We start from the raw sequence: 22,154 nt of genomic DNA, 5'->3' as shown, positions 1-22,154 counted from the left end.
TTGTTGGTTTTCACCTCATTCCTCTCCTTCGGGGGTCTGCTCCCTGCCCCCTCCACGCAGTTCCCACAGGTGATCCCTCCCTGCGGGCCTGAGTGTGGGAACCCAGCTGGGCATTTGAGGTGACTGGAGCCCAGGCCTCCCGTGGCCGGTTGTCCTGCCTACTCCTCCTGCTGGCCCTCCTTTTCCTGGCTGAACCCACACTCTAAAGCCCAATCCAGGACTAGGCCAAGAGAGGGGGCAGTTATGAACCGCCCCTGGTCTGCACTGCCTTGTTTGTCCTTGGTGGGTCGCAGGTCACCCCTGCAAAGAATAGAATAGACGGTAGACTGCTAGGCATGGGACAGCTTCACAGGGCAAAGTGGATGGCAGGAACTGCTTGCTCAAGGGGGTCACCTTGGCTCTCAGGGATGCTGCCAAAAGGGATGATGAGCACGGGGAGGGCTAGGGGACTCTTCCCAGGCGTCCCAGCTCCTGGCCCCAGGCCCTGCCCCCTCCCACCTCCCCCCCTCCCAGGGCAGGGCTCTGGAGGCTGCCAGCCTTGATGGAACCTCGGCTCTGCCACCCACCTCTCTGAGTCTCCATTTCTTAATCTGTGAAATGGGAGTCATCGTGGGCACGAACATGCCAAGGTGTAAGACATTCAGCACCTTGCACCCCCAGCCCGGATGCCCTGCCCTCACCCCCAGGCCCAGCACGCCTCCGCACTGCCCCAAACCTTGTGCTTCAGGGACTTTGTGCTGACTCCTCTGGGAGAGCAGACACAAGGCACCCACAGGCATCGGCCTCGGTGACTCCCAAGTGCCCAGGGCTCTGTCCTGTCCTCTCCTAGTGCCAGAGCCAGTGGGCTGGGCAGGAGGGGCACAGTGCCCAGGGAGGCAGGGCACATGCTGTGGCCCCTCCTCCCGCCCCTTACTCATTAACCAGGCTGCAAGGTGGCATGGGCTGGCTGGGCCAGGCTAGCTGTGGGAGTGCTCAGGGGCACAGGGTGGCCAGTGGCCCAGGCTTGGAATGGACAGCATCCAGAACACAGATCCCCCAGGCCGAGGGGGCCGCTGCCCTACCCTCCGCAGGCTGGTTCCCATTGGCTTTGGGGCCGAGGCATGGACGCTCTTGGTCCTTTCTGGACCCCTGGTAAGGAGGTGGGGTTGAGGGGCCAGTGAGGCTGGTGGTCAGATGCTATATAGGCATGACATGGAGGTGTGCCAGGGGCTGCTTGCACCGTTTCCCAGAAAATGCCCATGTTCACCACATCCAGGCTGCATCAGAGGCTGCCACCCAGAGCAGGTGACAGCAGGATGGCTATCCCTGGACAGTGCCCAGGGTGGTAGTGGGGCCTGACCTCACTCACCAGCAGGCAGCCCCTACTCACACGGGGTGGCTGTGTCCTCCTTCAGAAACTCACAGGAAGGCTGGATTGAAAACACCCCAATGACAAATGGGACCCATTGATGTAGGAGCCTGTAGGTCTCGCCTGTGAAGCTTTGCAGGGGGAAGAAGGGGCCCTCTGCCCATTTTATTTCCAACAGGAAAATAGATGATACATTTTTTTCTGACCATAAAGACTAATCAATATGTGCTCCCTGTAAAAATTTCAGACAAAACAAAAGGTTATAAAGAAGAAAGAAATTCATCTATAATCCTACCACCTAGACACAGCCATTACCAGGATTTTGGTGTATCTTATTCCGCTCCTTTTCTGTCTGTATGTGGCCTAACCAAATGAGTATAATATCAGTAGCAGTATTGCAGGTTTGCATCCAGCTGTCTGCGCTCCAGGCCCTGTGCTAGTTGCTTCTCATGCATTCCTGCACTTTTAGACAGGGAACCTGGAGCCTGGAGTTTAACGCAGCTGCTGAGGGCAGAAGGCGAGCAGGACTCAGGGGTCCTGACTTCCAGCCCTGGCTGCTGCGTCAGCCTTGGCCACATTGCTCGCTTCCCCAGGTGAAGGCGATTTGCTCAGTGGCCAGGAGTGTTTTTTGTGCGTCCTGGCTTGAGGCCCCCAGGACCTGAAGAGGCCTCAGTGTGGGGCTGGGCTGTGTGGGGCAGAAGCTGTGGGGTGGGCAGGGCTGAGCGGGGCCCTTGACCCTGGCCGCCGTCCTTCAGTTTCTGTTCCAGGTGCTGACTTTCATGATCTACATTGTGAGCTCGGTGTTCTGCGGGCACCTAGGCAAGGTGGAGCTGGCGTCGGTGACCCTCTCAGTGGCCGTGAGTACCGCGAGGCCGTTCTCTCCCAAGCTTCTCACCTGGGCCTCCAGGGAGCAGACACAGAGCATGAGGGCTGACAGTTGCATTCACAGCTGGGACCTGAGGGCCTCATCCAATGACACCCAGACTGGGCAGGCAGGACTGGACCAGGAGGGGGGTCTCTGGCTCAGTTGCACATCAGAGCTGCTGCTGGTCAGCCTCCCCCCAGGATGCAGGCTCTGCCCCTCGGGCCTGGTCTGACAAGCCCTGTGTTTTTTCCTGTGTGCGGTTCCAGTTTATCAATGTCTGCGGAGTTTCCATAGGATCTGGCTTGTCCATGGCATGTGACACCTTAATGTCCCAGGTGGGTGGACGTCCTGGGGCTGGGCAGGGGCAGAGCCAATTCCTCAGCTGCTGCTAAAACAGCAGGGGGTGGGAGCCCACCAAAGATCCCTCAGTGCCCCTGGATCTGGGAGCCCCTCAGACACGCCCTGGGGGCAGCTGTCCCCCATCTACCTCCAAGGACCGTGCGCTGTCAGGGAGCCAGACCCTCTCCTTTGAGATAGTCCGTGTAGACAGGCAAGAAAGCCACGGAGGGAAAAGGGTGGAGACAGTTCCCTGACCTTGGGTGTCAAATGCTGGGGGTGCACAGATGGGACCCTTTTGCCCTCAGGGGCCCACAGCCCAGTGGGGTTCAGCTCCCCACCAAGGGTTCTGTGCTCATGGGGGACCTGGGGACCTGGGTGTGGTCCTGGCTGCCACTGACCAGCAGGGAGACTTGGCAAAGGGTCTCGGGGCCTCCCTTGCCTTAGCTGTGATGTGGGGGAGGAACACCTTCCCTGTGAGGCACATTTGAAGACCTGAGGACAACAGGTGGACAGAGGCGGTGCAGCTCCTGGCGCAGAGCTGGTGCTGTCAACAGCTGCCCTTAGATCTCTGAGTGGCTGAGGCCCTGGGGAGGGAGCCGCCCAGGCTGTGATCGAGGGGGCCGGATGCCTGCTATTGAAGTGCTGACGGGTGCCCACATGTGCTGGGTGCCCTCACAGCACCGGCACCACCAGCAGGTCGAGGCCTTGGCCGGGCTCAGCGGAGGACAGAGGACAGTGCTGAGGGCGTGGGTGGTCTGAGCCCGGGCGCGGCTGTTTTGCAGAGCTTTGGTAGCCCCAACAAGAAGCACGTGGGGGTCATCCTGCAGAGGGGCGTGCTGGTGCTCCTCCTCTGCTGCTTCCCCTGCTGGGCGCTCTTCCTCAACACCCAGCAGATCCTGCTGCTCTTCAGGCAGGACCCGGATGTGTCCAGGTACTGCTTGGCTCCTGCCGGGAAGCTGGGGAGGGAACCCCCAGAGAAGCCCACCCCTCAGGCCCCCTGCTTCTCTGGGTCACAAGTGCAGCCCCTCTGGGGACGGTTCCAGGGTTTGGTTTTGGGATTCTCTCTCTCCAGCTGTGACCACAGGGGGCAGACAAATGGCCAGTTTTAATTTAGGAGGAAAGGAGAAAATAAGAGATTTGCACATTATTGGCATTTGTGTCTCAGCACATACATAGTTGGAGATTCACAGATGCTTTTGAAGAAATCAAGCATGCACTACCCCATATTCCAAAAAAGGAGAAAGAGGACAAACCAGTTTCTGATAAATTATAGTTTATTATTAATTTTGGAAATGTCCCCTCTAATGGGAACACTTTGCTCATTTTATATTATGTGCATTTCATTTGGTTATTCCTTGGTAAGATATAACCTTTTTTTTGCCCTTACAAACCAGATGTCCCTCCAAAGTTAATTTCCTTGGTCAGGAGGGCCCATGGTTGTGTCCTTGGGCTCCTTCTCCAGGCTCCTTCCCAGCATGTGGGAGCAGCACCCCTTGACTGCCGCTTGTCTTGGCCGAGATGTGTGGGGGCTGGCAAGGCCTGTCCTCAAACCTGCGCTGCCAGGATGCCCCTGGGGCAGCGCCTGCCCCCGTCTCAGAGGGCAGGGCCTGGTTGGCTCCGGAGTTTCTGGTTCTCTTGCAGGCTGACCCACGAGTATGTGCTGATTTTCGTCCCAGCACTGCCGGTGAGTGCCACTGTCTGCCGGGCTGGGAGGAGGCTGGCCTTATCCTCCCCTCAATTCTGGCTTTGGGCCTTTCCACCTGGTCTGCTGGGGAGAACCATCAGCCGGCAGCGACTTCCCACTGTGCCGTGACGTTGGCTGACAGGGCAGGAGAAAAGTTCCCATTCCAGTCGGGGTAGATTGAACTTTTAAAAAGTAATGACTTTTTTTTCTGATTAGAAAACCCTGTATCGGAGAAATTGTGGAGAGCACAGGGAAGAAACATTTCAAATCACCTATAATCAAACCACCCAGTGAGAACAGAGGCTAATATCTCTTTTCAGGATCATTTCTATTCACGGGTATGTGTGTTCAAACACACACACACGTATAGTTTGAAATGGGGCCAATGTGTGTATATTGTATTATAACCTGCTTTTTCCTTTTCAAATATGTCATTAGTCTCTCGATATGATTAAGCAGCTGTGTACAACATCTGCTTCAAAGTCTCCAGAGTACCCCACAGCGCTGTAGTTTATTAACCAATCCCTCTTTCTTAGGTATTTAGGTTGTTCCCAGTAGTTGCTATTATAAACAAGATTGTGATAAACATTCTTGTAGGAGAATCTTTGTGAACATGTGTAGTGATTTCCTTCAGATGTCTTGTTAAAATTAGAGTTGCTCTGTCAGTGGCTTTTGATACCAATTTGTACAAATTCTACCCCCATTAGCAACACTCTCATCAGCACAGAGTATTATTAGTAAACATTTTTTCCAATTAGAAATAAGTTGTTTTAATATGCATTTTATTGCTAATGCAGTTGAACATTTTTTCATATATGTATTGATCATTTGTTTTTCTTCTGTGAACTGTCCATACTCTTCGCTTATTTTAGTGGATTAATCTTTTTCTAATCATTTAACTCATGTTAAATAATCATTTAACTTGTGCTGGAAAACATCTTAACCCTTTGTCATACAAGTCACAAGCATTTTTCAGTTTGTCGTTTGCCTTTTAATTTTTTTGATATTTTTGACTTGAAGAATTTTTAATGTATATATAACAGATCCATAAATCCTATCCTTTATTGTGTCTGTCTTTCATGAGTTTAAAAACACTTAACCCATTGCAAGATTATATAAACATTTGCCATATTTTCTTTGAACCCTTTTACGGTTCTATTTTTACATTTAAGACTTTATCTAACAAACTTTTCCAAATACTAATTATTGAATAGTCTCGCCTTTCTCCATTAATTTATTAAATACGAAGTAAGCAGTGTATCTACTCAGGTCAGTTTCTGAGATTTCTAACCTGACCCAGTGGTCTGTGCATCTGCTCGAGTCCACGGCTGCACTGTTGGCTCTGCTGTAGCTTGGTGAGACACGTCACGCCTGGCAGCACGTCAGGGACGGCTGTGCAGCCAGAGTTTGTCTTCTGTCTCTGGAACCGCAGGACCCCCCATTCTCCACGGCAGCAGGGCTGAAGTTCTGAGGAGGGAGCTGGGAAGGGGTGGGTCAGGGTGAATGCAGGGCCTGGCAGGGTCTACCCCAGCCTCACCCACCTGTCCGCAAGGCCAGTACCATAACCTCTTAGGGCCCAGTCAGCTCCAGATTTCTTCTGTATCATGGGAACCACCTGAAAAGGCTGATCTTTCTCCTCCAAGTCCCCCTAGCAACCATGCTCAGGCACTTCAGACCAAGGGAGTAGTATCTTGTCAGATAGGGCTCTTTGGGGCTGGGCCAGGGAAAACAGCTTAGAAAGATCGCTGTGGCAACTCCTTTATCAAATAGAGCAAGTCCCTCCCAGAAAATGCTGCTGCAAAATTTAACTGCTGATCAAATAGTAATAATAATGACTAATAATACTAACCTAACACTTGGAATGCTTAAGTATGACAAATACTGTTTTATAAGCACTTTGCAATATTAACTTTGCATATATGTGTAAAGATTAAGTATACACACATTACTATACACGCACACACACTATTATCCCCATTATGGATGAGGAAACTGAGACCCAGTGAAGTTAAGTAACTGGCGTAAGATCACACAGCTCCTGAGAGGCAGAGCCAGTATTTGAACCCGGGCAGTCTAGTTCCAGCCCTGCACTCTTAGTCACTGTTGCCACTGAAGAGAGCAGAGGGCTAAGGGACGGGATGGGGTAGGAAGGCGCAGGCCTTGGGCCAGGCTTTGACAGAAGACAGACAGACCGGGTGTAGTGCTCCCGACACACACACTGACACACATGGCCCTCTGTCCTCCAGACAGGGAAGGGCCCACCTCGCCTGTGGGGTCTTAAACCCACGCAGCAGAGGCTGCTGGGGGCCAGCACTGCTCTGTTCCCACCGCTCCCTCAGTCTAAGGCCATTCCCTGCAGATCTTTGTCACTGGCAGCCAGAGCCGGGACAGCCAGCATTCCCCGCCTGCCTGCTTCTCTCCCCCTGGGGCAGAGCGGGAGCCCTGAGGGGTCTTGTCCCCCATGGGCAGGGCCAGGGCACACATCAGGTGGCTGCACAGGCTTCAGCCCACCTGCAGGGTCCCAGACACGACATACTTTGGCGAAGTAACTGAATTCAGGTATCCAAGAAATATCTGTTAATGTTGATCTGGTGGTTTTTTTTTGGTAGTTTTTTGTTGGTTATTTGTGTGTGTGTTTGTTTTATTTTATACAGGCGAGTTTTCTTTATGGCCTGCTGGCAAAATATTTGCAAAATCAGGTACAGGTCCCGGGCTAGAGGGGGGGCCCCATCCCCCAGCACACTGCCCTCTCCCACACTGGGGCTTTCTCCCTCTCTGCACCACCTGTGAACCTCCCGAGATGTGTCCTGGCCTCTGGCACAGGCACCGGTGAGGAGCCGCGTGTCCCCAGCCTCTCTCCAACCCCCAGCCTGCCCGGGCTTACACACATCCCCTCGTTCCTGCCGCCACTTAGCAAGGCCAGATTTCGTTTGTTTCAGGGGATCATCTGGCCCCAAGTCCTCAGTGGTGTTGTGGGTAACTGCATCAACTGCTTGGCCAACTACGTCCTGGTTTCCCTGTTGAGCCTGGGGGTAAGGTGAGCACTGGGGCTGGTGGGCTTCAGGGGCCCGGTTGGGAAGCCCTGCCCACTGAGCACCCCACCCCTGACCAGGGCAGGTCAGTCACCTTCCCTGCCTCACCTGTGACAAGGACTGTGGAGGCTGGCTGTGTCACCCAGAAGTGGGAGGTCATGGGGAATTAGAGGAGCCTGCTGGTCCTTTGGGTTCTGGGGGATGCCCCACCAAGGACAGAGAGGGGAGCCACTCCCCACCCCTGCCCCAGCCCACGAGGAGAGGCTGAAAGTGGGGACCTGGCAGGGTGGGCCTCAGGACACTGTAGTAATGGTGCCAGCGGCACCCATGGCTCCTGGGTGAGGCCGATCCCAGGGTTGCGGTGCTGGCCAAGCCATGCGTGTGCCCCCTTCCTCCCCATGCTGGCTTAAGCAGGCGAGCTGCTCTCTGCCCGCCAGGGCCAGAGTCAGCCATCGGCCCCAGTCCTGCTCTCCCTCCTTCCCAGGGGCTCTGCTTACGCCAACACCATCTCCCAGTTCGTGCAGACCATCTTCCTCTTCCTCTACATTGTGCAGAAGAAGCTGCACCTGGAGACGTGGGCAGGTGTGGAGGGCTGTCCTGGCCTTGGGGGCTGAGCAGATGAGCACCGGGCGGGCCCCTAACATGGACCCAGGGCGTTCCTTTGGCAGGCAGAGGGCCCAGTTTGAGTCCTTTTGGGGGAACCCTGTTTCAGGTCCCCCTCTCCTTTGCTCCACCCCTCAGCACCTGCATCCCAAAGGCCCGGGGTTCCCCCATCTAACGTGTCACGGTGCAGAGTCCTGCTGGAGATAGGCCCAGGGACTTTCTGGTTGCTCCTGGCTCCCTGATCTCAGGATAGGGATTAGAGTGATAACATGGAGAAAATCCTAGGGGTCAGCAGTGGGCCGAGTGCCTGGCATTCCCAACCTCAATTAGACTTCACAACACCTTATTATCCCCATTTTATGTATATGGAGGATATCGAGACGGAGACGGGTTAAGTAATTTGCCCAAAATGCCAGTGGTGGTACATGGTGGGGCCTGCACTTGGACCCGTGCTTGTTTACTCCCGGGCCTCAGGTTCCGAGCCTTTCTGCCTCCTGAAACTCAACTCTGTAGACTGTGGGCTCCTCTTTCAGGTGTTGCTGGAACAGCTCTCAGGGCCCTGGGGCCTCATTCGGGGGAGGGGGAGTCCCACGTGATCCTACCCCTCTGCAAGTCTGCATAGCCCTGTTTACCTTAGGATGAATCCTTTTGGCGTCGTTGATCTCATGCCATCCTCCCAACAACCCTTTCAGGCAGGAGAGCAAAGATAAGGACTGAAATTTTCAGTTAAGGAAATAGAGCCCAGAAAGGCAGGGTTAGTTGCCCAAGATCCTGTGGTGTCTGGCGCAGAGTGGAGACCCCCACCAGTGCCCGAGGCTCCCATCCTGAGCCGCCCTGTGCGGCGGGCCAGGTGAGCTGGTGCTCTGTCCCTGCATCCCCCTCCCACCCTACCAGCACTGGACCAGCTGGCATGCCCTGTGCAAAATGCCAAGTGCCTGGAGCTGTGAGCTGAGCCCAGGGGTGGACACGCCCGGGGGGCTGCTGCTCAGCTCTTGGGGCTTCCGTTCCCAGGCTGGTCCAGCCGGTGCCTGCAGGACTGGGGCCCCTTCCTTTCTCTGGCTGTCCCCAGCATGCTCATGATATGCCTTGAGTGGTGGGCCTACTAGATCGGGAGCTTCCTCATGGGTATGTGGAAGAGTGCGGGTGGGGAACTGTGTGGGGGGCTCACCCAGCTCAGAAGCCCCCTCCCCAGGATGGGTAGTTCACCAGCCCAGCCCCTGGTGGGTCTGTTGCTCCCCACCAGGCTGTGAGCTCCCTGTGAAGGCAGGCCCGTGCCTTTTGTGTCGGGATCCCAGCACGGCCCAGTGTGGGACTGGCACTGAGTGGGCACCCGGCACTGAGTGGGCACCCCAGGGGGTCAATGAGGGAGGGAGAGATTGAAATCCTGGGGCACGAGCGTGGGCGGGCTTGGCAGGTGTGGGGCTCTCACCTGGCGCAATGTGTACCCAGCAGAGCACTCACACAGAATTCAAACGGCCTGAGTGTCAGAAGGCCAGGACTGGGATGGCCCTGAGAGCCCTTGCAGTCCACCCCCTGTCCCTATTTACAGAGGAGAAAACTGAGCCCTGAGAACCAGAGGGACTGCCCAGAGCCATGCAGAGGCACGGAGTGGCAGGGCTGAGACCTGGACTGGGGTTTCCTGGTGCTGGTCCAGTTTTCTCCCTTCCTCACCATGCCACATGCCACATACGCAGAGGAGCTTGTCTTGAAGGACAGACCAGGCAGAGGAACAGCCTGCAGGAAATTCCATAGCAACTGGGCAGGATTCTCCTGGAAGTCTGAAGGCCAACTGGGAACATTTTTTGTTGCAAATCTGCCCTTCGAAATCATTTGCCCCTTGGCCTCCAAAGCAGAGGGGCATTCTGTCAGCCCAGGGTCTCTGAGCTGGCCCTAGGGCCAGGCTCTCACTGTGTGCCTCTCCCACAGGCCTGCTCAGTGTGCTGGACCTCTCTGCCCAGGCTGTCATCTACGAGGTGGCCACCGTAATCTACATGGTGAGGCTCCTCAGGGCACCTTCACCACACGCTCCGCCCTGGCACAGCTGCCTGATGGCCTGGCGGTGTCATAGGAGGAGGGGCAGGCTGTCACCCCAAAGGCCACCTCCGTCTCCTGAGGGGCCCTCCCAGACCTCCCATGCCCATGAGGTCCTGGCCCTGACAGACTCACACGCAGGTAGCCCACGGTCACTCCGCCAAGGGAATATTGAATTTACATGATGTTAGAATTTTTTTGAATTAATTTAAAGTTAAATCTCCCATTTAAAGTTGGGAGATTTCACATCACAAGTTGGATGTGATTTTCACCTTTGAATTTTCTTGAAAAATGGGAAATTGCATTGAGCAGTGAGCCCACATTCCTGCACACCCCAGCTGCTGAGCGCTGGGTGACAGCAGACCCCGTGGAGGCATTTCCTCTCCTCTCCCCACAGAGACAGGAGTTGTCCATTGTCACTCATACGCACCTGCCAGTCTTTGACGCCAGCTTTAAGCAAGGGAGTCACAGAAATCTGTACTTACAAAATTAATTTATAAGGTGATTTTTATTTTTAAAAATGGTTTCCACAGAATTTTTTTTCTTACAGGGAGCTTTTCTGGTGTCCTTAAGATCACATTCACCTCTTTAAAATGCATTCACTCCTGAGTTTTTGCCAGCACGTTGACTTTGGTGGCAAGGCTGTGTGCCTGTGACGTTTGATGGAGCAGGTGGGGGCGGATTGGTGGCTCGCTTGGAGTCTCTTCGCCCCGGCTTCCAACCTCAGAATCGCCTGCCGGCCATCAGGAGCCGTGCACACCCGTCTCCTCATGCCACCTCCCTGGGATCCATCCTGTCTGCCTGCTCTCCTCCTTCTTGGCCCAGGATGAAGGGCTGCTCCACCTCCAGCCCAGGCCTGTCCTGGCTCAGGACCCACCCCATCCCAGGGGCAGGAGGCTGGCTCCACTGATGGCACCATATTCTTATCTCTGATCTCAGATTCCCATGGGACTCAGCATGGCAGTCTGTGTCCGCGTGGGGACGGCCCTGGGAGCTGCAGATACTGTGCAAGCTAAGCGATCGGCCATCTCAGGTGTGCTCTGCACAGGTGGGCAGAGTCCTCTCCTGGGGGAACTTGGAAAGGTATAAAGTCAAGGCCTAGGCCAGGGGAGGGCCTGGCACATTGGAGGCAGGGCTGGCCGTGGGAGCCGAAGAGTTTACCTTCCAAACCTGCTATACCTGTCCTCTGGCCCAGAACAGCCCCTGCTGATGCATGGACAGCTGCCCGAGCAGCATCTCTCTTGCCTGCTGTGCCCCTTGCCCACTCCACCCCTCCTGCTGGGGGCCTCGGGCTCTCCTGAGGACAGCTTGCCAGTTTCCATCACTCACCTTTGTGTGACCCTGTGAAGGCCCTTCCTCCCCAGGCTTCTTCCTCCAGCCATCCAGGGTCCTTCTGTAGGCCTGCCCTCACAGCGTCCCCAGGAGCTTGGGCCCTGCCCATCCCACCCCTCAGAGTGACCGGTCTTGCATCCTCCATCGTGCCCCTGCTTTCTGAGGCTAACAGATTCAGATCCGCTGTCTGTGGAGAGCGGGGGTTTTCAGGCCTTAGACTGCACTGGAATGCCCTGGGGGGCTGTGTCAAAGCGCAGATCGCTGGGCCCCACCCAGTAGAGTTTCTGCTTCAGTAGGTTGGAGACGGGGGCCTGAGAATCTGCATGTCTAACAAGTTCCCAGGTGATGCTGATGCTGCTGGTCCAGGAACCCCACTTTGAGAACCACAGGAGGACAGGCATTCTCTATGTTGTCCTTCCTATGGGACTGCAAAAATGTCTCAGTCCAAATGAATGACTCTAACGCAAGGGACTTCAAGCTCCTGGGTATGGATGGCTCAGTTGACTTGCACTGACCCGAGCTAGGCTCCTCCACGGCTTGGGGTCAGCCAAATGTTGTTCCTTTTGTCTCTTCCAGTTGGCGCCTGGCTGGTTGTGGGCATCCTGTTGAGTGTTGTGAAAAATAAACTGGGGCATATTTTTACCAATGATGAGTAGGTAATCAGTTTTCTTCACTGACTTCTGGGAAATGTCAGAGTGGTTCCCAGCTGGTCCTCAGCGACTCGTCACATGCCAGGCTTGGGGCTGGATCCCAAGGAAGCGGGACTAGCTTTGACTTTGCTCTCAGTGGGAGGAAGCCAGCATCTGTGCTTGTCTACCGGGGCCGTGGACGCCACCACTTGCTTTCCCATAGACAAGATGCTAATCAAAGGGCAGTTCAAAATTGTGGGGGGTCTTCTGGGGTTTAAGATGTGGCCCATAGATGTACAGAAACTCAGGGCCAGGGGTGTCAGTTGCGTTTGTGTGGGTAAGTATCTCTATTCCGAAAATCTGGGGGAGGAGGCAGAACGGAAGGAATACAAATGGGCCTCCAAGAGTGGCCATGTCTTAGCGGTCCAAATGAACCTTCTTTCCTGTTTTCTCTGCAGAGAAGTCATTGCCCTGGTGAACGAGGTTTTGCCGATTTATATCGTCTTTCATCTATTTGAGGCCATCTGTGTGAGTACAGGCTCCAATCTGTAGCCTGACCCCCACCAAGTCCATGAGCTCTCCCTGGGGCCTCACAGGGCTGTGAGGATTAGCTCATCAATCCACGTAAAGGGCTAGCTGTAGAGTTAGTGCCCAACGTATTTGCCCACATTAGTTTCATTATTATTCAAAGCACAGACTCCCCTTCTCTTCTGCAATTCCAACAAGCCAAAGGATGAACACAGATTAGCAAAACACTGAAAAATTGCACCAGTGTAAGCTCACAAATCTTTTCCTTCCTTATTCCTCAGGATCTGGGGCCCTGGGCAGTGACCCATGCCCTCAGCCGGTCAGGAACTCAACAGCAACCATAGCCGGTTGCCAGAGCAAAGGGACATTTCCGAGGAGTGAGTCAACCCAGAATACAGAGGGTCCTGAATTTTCGGCTCCTTTGGTCACTAAAGGACAGGTCCCATTTAGAGCAGACTGGAATTGTGTGAATTGTTAAAAGCATGACATGAAAAAGCAGTGAAGTCATTTTAAAAGTAGAATTTGAAATCCTGTGTCTTCCAGTTTACATCTTGAGTTCTGTGAGTTCCTCAGGAAGGCATCCGTAGCATAGAATCCAATGGCTCTGCAGAAGGGTGAGCTGGGTCGGCGGCCTGGGCAGAAACACCTGTACGATAATTATCATCAACTCTAATAAAAAAAATAACCCATTCAGAGAAATTCTATTTATGTAGGACTTCTCCAAAAGACTCAGTGCCCTCTCTCCTGTCCACTGCATATTCCAGGATTCACCTTTGAATCTAGCTGGGCACTCAGTGTTCTTAGCCTCAGCAGAGCCGCTTTCTCTGGGCTGCGTTTCGGCATCATCTCCATAGCGTTTATCACAGAACAATAGAAGAAACTATCCCATGGGATCTGTTATTGCTTTTGTCGTAGGATATTGTTAAGGACGCTATTCCTATCTTCTCTCTAGCTCTGAGGTGAGGTCACAACTGAGAAATCCTTGCAATTAAAGGTTGGGAACAGCTTTGCATTTCTCCCTGAATTAAGCATGCCTCCCCCCCCAGTGGGCAGCCCTTCTCTGTCGAGGAAGCAAATACACAGCTAGCGATTGTGAGGTCCTTCTCGCTTGTGTGTCTGCATTCTACCATCTTTCCTCCTGGCAATATTTATATTATTCTTAATTTATGTTTCCCATGGGCATATTTTTATTTTGTATTTTTTATACCTTTATTGAGTTATAATTTACATACCATAAAATTCACAGATTTTAAGTGCACAATTCAATTATTTTAAGTAGATTTCAAGTTGTGCAACCATTGCTGCAAACCGGTTTTAGAGTATTTCCGTCACTCCCAGAATTTCCTGGAGCCTCTCTTACAGTCAATCCCTGCTCCCACGGCCAGCCGCAGGCCACCCACTGATTCGCTTTCTGTCTTTCTGAACACTGCCTTTTCTGAACATTTCATACAAATGGAATCATACAATATATAGCATTTGGGACTTGCTTTTCTCACTTAGCATAATGATTTTGAGGTTCATACATATTGTCGCATTTTTCAGGACTTCATTCCTTTTTGTGGCCAAATAATAGACCCTAGTGTGGAAATAACACATTTTGTTTATCCATTCACCAGCTGATGCACATTTGGGTTGTTGCTGGTTTGGGCTGTTATGTTACGCCTGCTGGGCGCATTCATGTACAATCCTTTGCATGGACGTGTGTCTTCATTTCTCTTGGTAGAGTCCTAGTTGTTGAATTGTTGGGTCAAATGATAAGTTTATGTTTAACTTTTTAAGAAACTGCTGAGCTGTTTTCCAAAGCAGCTGTACCATTTTACATTCCCACCAGCAGCGTATGAGAGTTCCAGTTTCTCCGCTTGCTTGACAATTCTTGGTATTGTTTGTCTTAAACAAAAACAAAAAAGATTTTATTTTTAAGAGCAGTTTTACGTTCAGAGAAAAATTGAGCAGCAAATCCAGAAAGTTCCCATAGACCCCTCTCTCCCCTCAGTTTCCCCCGTTATTTACATCTTGTATTAGTGAGGGACATTTGTTAAAGTGAGGAAAGAATATTGACACATTGTTAACTAAAGTGCGTAGCAGTTCACAGTAGGGTCCACTCCTGGTGCTGGACATTCTTTGGGTTTGGGCAAATGTCCTGTGCCTCGTATCTACCATTAAAGTATCATATGAATCATTTCATTGCCATAAAAACCCTCTGAGTGCCACCCATTCATTTCTTCCCTTCTGTCAGCACCCCCCATCCTCCAACCCCTGGAAATCACTGATCTTTCTGTTGTCTCTACAGTTTTGCCTTCTCCGGATGTCTTATGGTTGGGATTATACAATATGTAGACTTTTCAGATTGGTTTCTTTCACTCAGTAATATGCATTTAAGGTTCCTCCGTGTCTTCTCATGGCTTGCTAGCTCGTTTCTTTTCAGCACTGGTGCTTTATTGTCTAGGTATTCCAGTTTGTCCATTCATCCATTGAGGGATATCTTGGTTGCTTCCAAGTTTTGGCAATTGTGAATAAAGCCATAAACATTCTTGTGCAGGTTTTTGTGTGGACATAGTTTCCAACTCTTTCTGTAAATACCTGGGATCATGATTGTTGACTAGTATGGTGACACTCTATTTAGCTTTGTAAGAAATTGCCTAACTGTCTTCCATAGTGGCTGTACCATTTTGCATTCCCACGACCGATGAAGAAGAGTTCCTGTTGCTCCATATCCCCATCAGCGTTTGGCATTGTCAGTGTTGTGGGTTTTAGTCACTCTCATAGTCTGTAGGGTGGTATCTCACTGTTGTTTTAATTTGCAATTCCCTGAGGACATATGACGTGGAGCATCTTTTCATATGCTTATTTGCCATCAGTATATCTTCTTTGGTGAGGTGTCTGTTCAGATCTTTTGCCTAATTTAAAATTGAGGCGTTTTCTTATTCTCATATTTTAAGAATTTTTTTATATTTTGGATACCAGTCCTTTATCAGATATGTGTTTTGCAAAGATTTTCTCCAGTCTGTGGCTTGTCTTTTCATTTTCTTTCTTTCTTTTTTTCTTTTTTTTGAGGACGATTAGCCCTGAGTTAACAACTGCTGCTAATCCTCCTCTTCTTGCTGAGGAAGACTGGCCCTGAGCTCACATCTGTGCCCATCTTCCTCTACGTTATATGTGGGACGCCTGCCACAGCATGGCGTGCCAAGTGGTGCCCTGTCCACACCCAGGATCCGAACTGGCAAACCCTGGGCCGCCAAAGCGGAACATGCGCACTTAACCACTGCGCCACCAGGCCAGCCCTCATTTTCTTAACAGTGTCTTTCACAGAGCAGATGTTTTTAATTTCAATGAAGTCCAACTTAATTTTTTTCTTTCATGGATTGTGCTTTTGGTATCATATCTAAAAAGTCATCACCAAACCCAAAGTCACCTAGATTTTCTCCTATATTATCTTCTTGGAGTTTTACCATTTGGCATTTTGCACTTAGATATCTGATCCACTTTACCTTTTGTGAAAGGTGTAAGATCTATGTCTAGATTCATGTTTTTGCATGTGGATGTCCAGCTGTCCCAGCACCGTTTCTAGAAAATAACTACCCTTTCTCCGTTGAATTGCCTTTGCACCTTTGTCAAAGATCAGTTGACTATTCGTGTGGTTTGTATCCAAGCTCCCCGTCCCATTCTGCTGGTCTGTTTGTCTGTTCTCTCACCAATACCACACCGTCTTGACAACTGTAGCTTTCCAGTGAAGACGAAGTGGAGTAGTGTCAGTCCTCGGACGTTGTTCTCCTTCAGTATCGTGTTGGCTATTTGGGGTCTTTTGCCTTTCCACATAAACTTTAGAATCAGTTTACTGATATCCACAAAGTAACTTTCTGGGATTGTTTCTCATTTTTATGACAGCCATCTTAGTGGGCCTATACTGGTATCTCATTGTGGTTTTAATATGCATTTCTCCAATGACTAATGTTGAGCCCCTTTTTGTGTGCTTATTATCCGTTTGTATGTCTTCTTTAGTGAGATGTCTATTCCAGTCTTTTGCTCACTTGAAATATTGAGCTGCTTGTCCTATTAGCTTGCTAAGGCTGCTGTAACAAAGCAACAAAAACTGAGCATCTTTAAATAGAAGTTCAGTGTCTCACAGTTCTGGAGACCAGAAGTCCTAAATCAAGGTGTTGGCAGGCCCAGCCTTCCTCTCAAGGCATTGGGGAAGGATCTGTGCCAGGCTTCTCCCCCAGCTTCTGGCGGCCTCAGGATTGCTCTCGGCTCATAGATGGCCATCTTCTCCCCATGTCTCTTCACATCATCTTCCCTCCGTGCGTGTCTACGTGTTCAAATTTCCCCTTTTTATGAGGAAACAAGTCATACTGGGTTAGGGCCCACCCTAACGATCTCATCTCAACTTGATCCATCTGCAAAGACCCTATTTCCAATCAAGGTCACATGCACAGGTACTGGGGGCTGGGACGGCAACACCTTTTTGGAGGATACAATTCAACCCCTAACACTTACCTTCTTATTACTGAGTTGTGAGAATTCTTTATATGTTCTACATACAAGTCCTTTTTCAGATATGTGATTTGCAAGCTCAGCCTGTGGCTTCTCTTTCATTTTCTTACTGGTATCTTTCGAGCTGCAAAAATCAGCGCTTTTAATGTAGTCTAATTCTCAATTTCTTTTCAGTTATGGCTCATGCTTTTGCTGTCATATATAGGAACTCTTTGCCTAACCCAAGGTCACAAAGATTTTCTCCTATGTTTTCTTCTAGAAGTTTTCTAGTTTTAGCCCTAAGATTTATGATTCATTTTGAATTAATTTTTGTGTATGGTATGAGGCAAGGGTCTAAGTTTACTTTTTTGCATATGGATGTCCAGTTGCCCCAGCACTATTGGTTGGTGTGTGAAAGGCTCTCTTCTCCCCAGTGAATTTTCTTGCCTGTGTCAAAAATCAATTGATCATAAATGTAGTGGTTTATTTCTGGATTCACAATTCTGTTCCATTGATTTATATGCCTACCCTATGCCCATACCACCATGTCTTAATTAGTGTAGCTTTATAGTGAGTTTTGAAATCAGTTAGTATGAATCTTCCAACTTTGTTCTCTCTCTTTTTTTTCAAAGTTGCCTTGGCTCTTCTAGATTGTTTGCATTTCCATATGTATTTTAGAATCAGAATGTAATCACAAGGGTCCTGATAAGTGAGAGAGAGGCAAGGAGTCAGAGAAGATGTGGAGACAGAAGCAGAGGTTGGAGTGATCCACTGCTCCATGGGGGCCACGAGCCAAGGAATGCAGGCAGCCTCCAGAGGCTGGAAAAGGCAAGGAAACAGATTCTCCCCTGGGGCCTCCAAAAGGACCCAGACCTGACTTTAGCTCATTGAAATCCATTTTGGACTTCTAATCTCCAGAAGTGTAAAATAATAAACACGTCTTGTTTTAAGCCACTAAGTTTGCAGTAATCTGCCACAGCAGCAGTAGGAAACCAGCACATGACATCTCCGTGCGAAGTTAGTCCAATTTCCCAGATTGGCTGGTTTTTGGTCACCAGTTTTACCTTTACTTTCTAGTGAGGCAATAACGGTGAGGAGGTAAAGATGGGCCTCTGGAGTTGTGTTCAAAGCATAGCTACTCTTGTGTGACACTGGGCAAGTGAGCTGACCTCTCTGACGCGGTCTCTTCCTGGAAGGAAGGGGCATAAGAACACTCCTCCTCGGGGTGTGGGGTTGAGTGAGGCCCTGCAGGGGGCGCTGCCGGGAGAAGTGGCTGCGGCACGAGACCCGCCCTCAGCCTCCTCCTTACTGACCGCTCACCCCCTGCCTCCCCTCCCAGTGTGTCTATGGCGGAATCCTGAGAGGAAGCGGCAAGCAGGCCTTCGGAGCCGTAGTGAATGCGATCACGAATTACATCGTCGGCCTCCCGCTGGGCATCGTTCTGACCTTTGTGGTCGGAATGAGAATCATGGGTATGTGTGTGAGGAAAAGTCGGGAGAGGCCTGGGTGGTCACGGGTCACTCTCCCCAGTGTCACTTGTCTCCTTCAGGCCTCTGGCTGGGCATGCTGGCCTGTGTCCTCCTGGCAGCTGCTGCTTTCATTGTCTACACTGCCCGCATGAACTGGAAGCTGGCTGCAGAGGAGGTGAGCCAGCAGCCCCTGGCCCGGAGCGACTGCTCCGCAGAAAGGCCCAGAGACGGCGGGCCCCAGCAGCAGGGAGCTGTGGTATAAGCTGCGCATGCGCAGTCACCGAGGGGCCACCTCGGCCTCAACAGCTACTCCTGTCATTGTCCTTGGGCCCCAGACAGTGCCGGTATAAGCAGCAGAGAAACGTACATCCAGACCTTCCTGAGCTAGCCCCACTGCTGCAAACCACACAAAAGCAAGGAGCTCAGTCAAACCAGCCTGAACCCAGACGAGCCCCCGAGAGCGCACTGTGACCCTGGCAGAGAGAACAGCATCACTCTGGCCACCATCCTCTTGGATGAAGCCTTTAAACAGGGCAGGCCAGCATCTGCTTTTCAGACACAGTAAAGGCACAGCTTAGTCTGAAGGCAGAGCGCAGAGGGGAACGTCCTGTCAAAGACCTGAATCCCAGCAGGGTATGGTTTTGTCTTTGTGTGTGGATCAAGTCCTCCTGGCATCTAAAATGGATAAATATAGATTTAAAACAGCACCACTTTAAAGCTCCTCTAAAACTGAGAATACGTTCTGCTTTGGCGTGCCACGTTTTCAAGGCAGGGCGGAGATGGAGCCAGTGGGGAACGAGAGGGCTGCAGGCTGACCTGGCGAGCTTTCTCCTTTAGGCTCAGAAACACGCGGGGCTGCAGCAGCAGAGCGCTGAGAGCACGGTGGACACTGCACGCGTGGCCCCCTGCCCCGGGCCTGAGGACGCTGCGGTCTCTTCAGGTAACGCCGTCAGGGTGCTGCTGCTGGGCACACACAGATGCCAGCGGCACGTGGCTCCTGGCTGCCGGTGTGCCTAAGCAGTTGGGAACCATGCGAGCCCCAGCTGCCTTTCTTCCTCTCAGCATGAAAATGTCCTACGTGCCGGCAACACACCACCAATATCTACTATGTAACAGGCCTGCACAAAGTACTTCACACCCTTAGCCTCGTGAGGCTGTGAGCCGTGTCCATTCTCGAATGAGGAAGCAAGGCTGAGTTGAGGTCTGGCCCTCAGCTGTCAGCCCAGGCGGGTCAGCCTGGCCTGACTAACTGGGGTGGGGTTACTTCCCCGGTCTACCTCTGTGCACCCCACGAGACAGACAGCAGCCCAGCGTTTATATCATGAGTCATGGCCCCAGCTCAGGAGCCTTCTGCCCCGGCTCGGTGCTGAGCGCCAGGCCCACCTGTACAGCACACCAGGCCCCTAGTTCTCTCAGTGGCCTCGCTGCATCCTGGGCTACGCCTGACCGGTGCTGCAGTGAGCCAGGCGACTAAAACAGTCACGAGGGAAGGCCAGGCACGGTCGACTAAGCATTTAACATGTGCTCTGAAGTCCTACTGAGTTACGTCTGATGTCATATGCCACCTCAAGGACAGGCTCAGACGGGAACATGCCTCACCTGACCTTAGGAGGACCTTTATCTATACATCAAATTCCCAGTCTAAGATGCTCTCCCACAGAGTTCCCTCCGCCGGTCCTGCTGTCGAGTAGAGCAGGCAGGCTTGTTTCGATTGTACAGGCATTTTCCGCTGTAAGGTGCAGAGGTCAATTAACCAGGCACGCAGTGTAACGAATGCAGCTGGGCCTCCTGATTCCACGGCCACAGCTCTTCCCACTCAGCCCCCAGTCCTGCTGAGTTTGCTCCTGTTTGCCTCTGCAGTGGCTATGAGTGGCTCCCCTGGCGTTACTCTGACAACGTACTCAAGGCCTGGGTGCCATTTAGACCTCTTCAGGACTCCAGAAGCAGCTCATGCCCTTTCAGCTCCTGCCAGCAGACTGTCAGTGAAACAGTTGGCCCTTCGCCGTGGGGCTGCTCTGGGGGCAGCGTCAGCCACGCTGGCCGTGGGGCTCGTCATCAGGGTCCTGGCCACCAGGCACTAGCAAAGCAGCTTGGAGACAGAAGGGAAGCCAGGAGTGGCTGTCCCACCACCCACACACGGGCCCACCCTACAAAAGCAGTGACGGGATCCAGGGCAGGTGGGCGCCTTGGACTGCTCCTCAACACCTTCAGCCAGCACCTCATGTGACATGAGGGGTCTGAATCGTGCAGACGGACAATTCTGCCGTGGGCAAATCCGCTCTCTCACCTGTGACCTGGACTGCTCCCCCGAGAAGACATCCGCTGACTGAGTGAGAATCCTGGAATGGCTACTATTATTCAATACTGTCAACAGCTTTACACTGGAGATTTCCAACCAAAATAAAACTGCAAAACCACTGTTACATTAAAAATTACATACTTCCTAAGCAGAGTCTGCTGCCGAGGTCTGTTCACAAAGCCTCTGGGAAGTTCTGCAAAGGGGCCTGGCAGGCCCTGTCTGGGCAGTCCCGTTCGCTGCGACCCCCATCTGCTCCCGGCCCCACGTGCCCCTGCAGATACAGGTGCTGTGAAACCTGGACAAGGGAGTGGTAGCTGTCCACAGACCCTTCTTCACCTCCCCTCCCACCCATCGGCATTTCCACTTGACACAGACCTTGAGAAACACTTGTTCTTAAAGGAGTGATATGCTATAAAGAAGGGCAGCAAAACCCAGATCAGTTGGCCACACAGCCTCACAAATTCGATGCTGATCCAAATGTGAGCATGCTTTGCTTTGAGGCCTGGGACTGGTGAGTGAGCATTTTCAGGCTCCATGCTGAATCAGGCCACACACCACCATCAAAAGTGGAGGGCGGGGACCGGCTCAGTAGTGTAGTGGTTAACTTTGCACGCTCTGCTTTGGTGGCCCGGGGTTCATAGGTTCGGATCCCGGGCGCAGACCTAGCACCACTTGTCAAGCCATGCTGTGGCAGCGTCCCACATGGAAAGTAGAGGAAGACTGGCACAGACGCCAGCTCAGGGCCAATCCTCCTCACCAAAAAAAAAGTGGAGGGCAGTCTGCCTCCCATTGCCACAGTCCTTTCAACACCAGTAGCTATAAATACATTGACAGACAAAATGGATGTATTGATCAAGGCCAATAGGAAAGAATAATGCACAGAATGTAAACCTGTTTTGCATGCTATTGGAATTCAGTTCCATGCTGTTTTCAGCGTCCACAGTGACATTCCAGGCTTCCCATTTACAGGAAGGGAGAAGCCTATAACCTGGTCTGTGACACAAATACCTTAGTGAGCTTCTAGCACCCAAACAAAACTAGGTACAGAGCACAGAACAGTAACGTCACCATTTCCGCAAGTGTGTCTAAGGTTAAGAGGTATTGAGGAAAAAGGCTCCATGGTAAGTGGCCTTGGGAAACACACTTGCTTCAAAGGTCCTCTATGCCTTGGATCCTTGAATATGCTGGTGTGCTTTACAAATCCCTGGTAGACACGATTGGTAGTGGGACCAATTCTTGTGTAAAATCTTCTTAGTGTTCTATGAATATGCTTACAGAAACACCTGTTTTAGATCAGCAAATGGGGATAGGAAGATGTAGTTAGAATAAACCTATTTACCAGATAGGTACTTAAAAAAAAACAAAAACCCACAAAAGACAGCAAAGTAAAGCTTGAAGAAAATCTTCTTGGCTAAGAAGTTTTTGCTTAACAATGTACAGTCTGTGTGTGTTGTTTTGTTTTGAAGATTCACACCTGAGCTCGTATCTGTTGCCAATCTTCTGTTCCTTCTTCTCCCCAAAGCCC

General features: G+C 51.6%; 1 protein-coding gene across 2 annotated transcripts; it reads left to right on the top strand.

Annotated features, from left to right (window-relative positions):
* Positions 1 to 911: 911 nt before the first annotated feature.
* Positions 912 to 22,024, top strand: SLC47A2 (solute carrier family 47 member 2). Of its 2 annotated transcripts, none has more exons than XM_014853163.3 (16): positions 912 to 1,131; positions 2,104 to 2,205; positions 2,480 to 2,548; positions 3,335 to 3,483; positions 4,194 to 4,236; positions 6,891 to 6,935; positions 7,176 to 7,273; positions 7,753 to 7,850; positions 9,798 to 9,865; positions 10,842 to 10,950; positions 11,811 to 11,886; positions 12,322 to 12,391; positions 18,201 to 18,333; positions 18,411 to 18,505; positions 19,168 to 19,270; positions 20,191 to 22,024. In XM_014853163.3, exons 1-16 carry the CDS (start codon positions 1,009 to 1,011, stop codon positions 20,409 to 20,411), a joined length of 1,602 nt encoding a protein of 533 aa, XP_014708649.1. In that variant the 5' UTR covers positions 912 to 1,008; the 3' UTR covers positions 20,412 to 22,024. The 2 variants fall into 2 exon arrangements, with proteins under 2 accessions (XP_014708649.1, XP_044601728.1); XM_044745793.2 differs by having other exon boundaries at positions 947 to 1,131; positions 10,842 to 10,935; positions 20,191 to 20,779.
* Positions 22,025 to 22,154: the final 130 nt, after the last annotated feature.

The sequence above is a fragment of the Equus asinus genome, chromosome 13 (assembly GCF_041296235.1).
Source record: "Equus asinus isolate D_3611 breed Donkey chromosome 13, EquAss-T2T_v2, whole genome shotgun sequence".
Lineage (NCBI taxonomy): Eukaryota > Metazoa > Chordata > Mammalia > Perissodactyla > Equidae > Equus > Equus asinus.
The sequence above is the reverse complement of the archived record's forward strand: the minus strand, read 5'-3'. Positions and strand labels throughout refer to the sequence as shown.

What these genes read in the sequence shown, in the direction of transcription:
- SLC47A2 (XM_014853163.3), top strand. Translation starts at nt 1,009, where the DNA reads ATGGACAGCATCCAGAACACAGATCCCCCAGGCCGAGGGGGCCGCTGC. An exon ending in TTTTCGTCCCAGCACTGCCG is followed by an intron (nt 4,237 to 6,890) that starts GTGAGTGCCACT and finishes TATTTTATACAG; the next exon opens with GCGAGTTTTCTTTATGGCCT. An exon ending in GGACGCTGCGGTCTCTTCAG is followed by an intron (nt 19,271 to 20,190) that starts GTAACGCCGTCA and finishes TTGCCTCTGCAG; the next exon opens with TGGCTATGAGTGGCTCCCCT.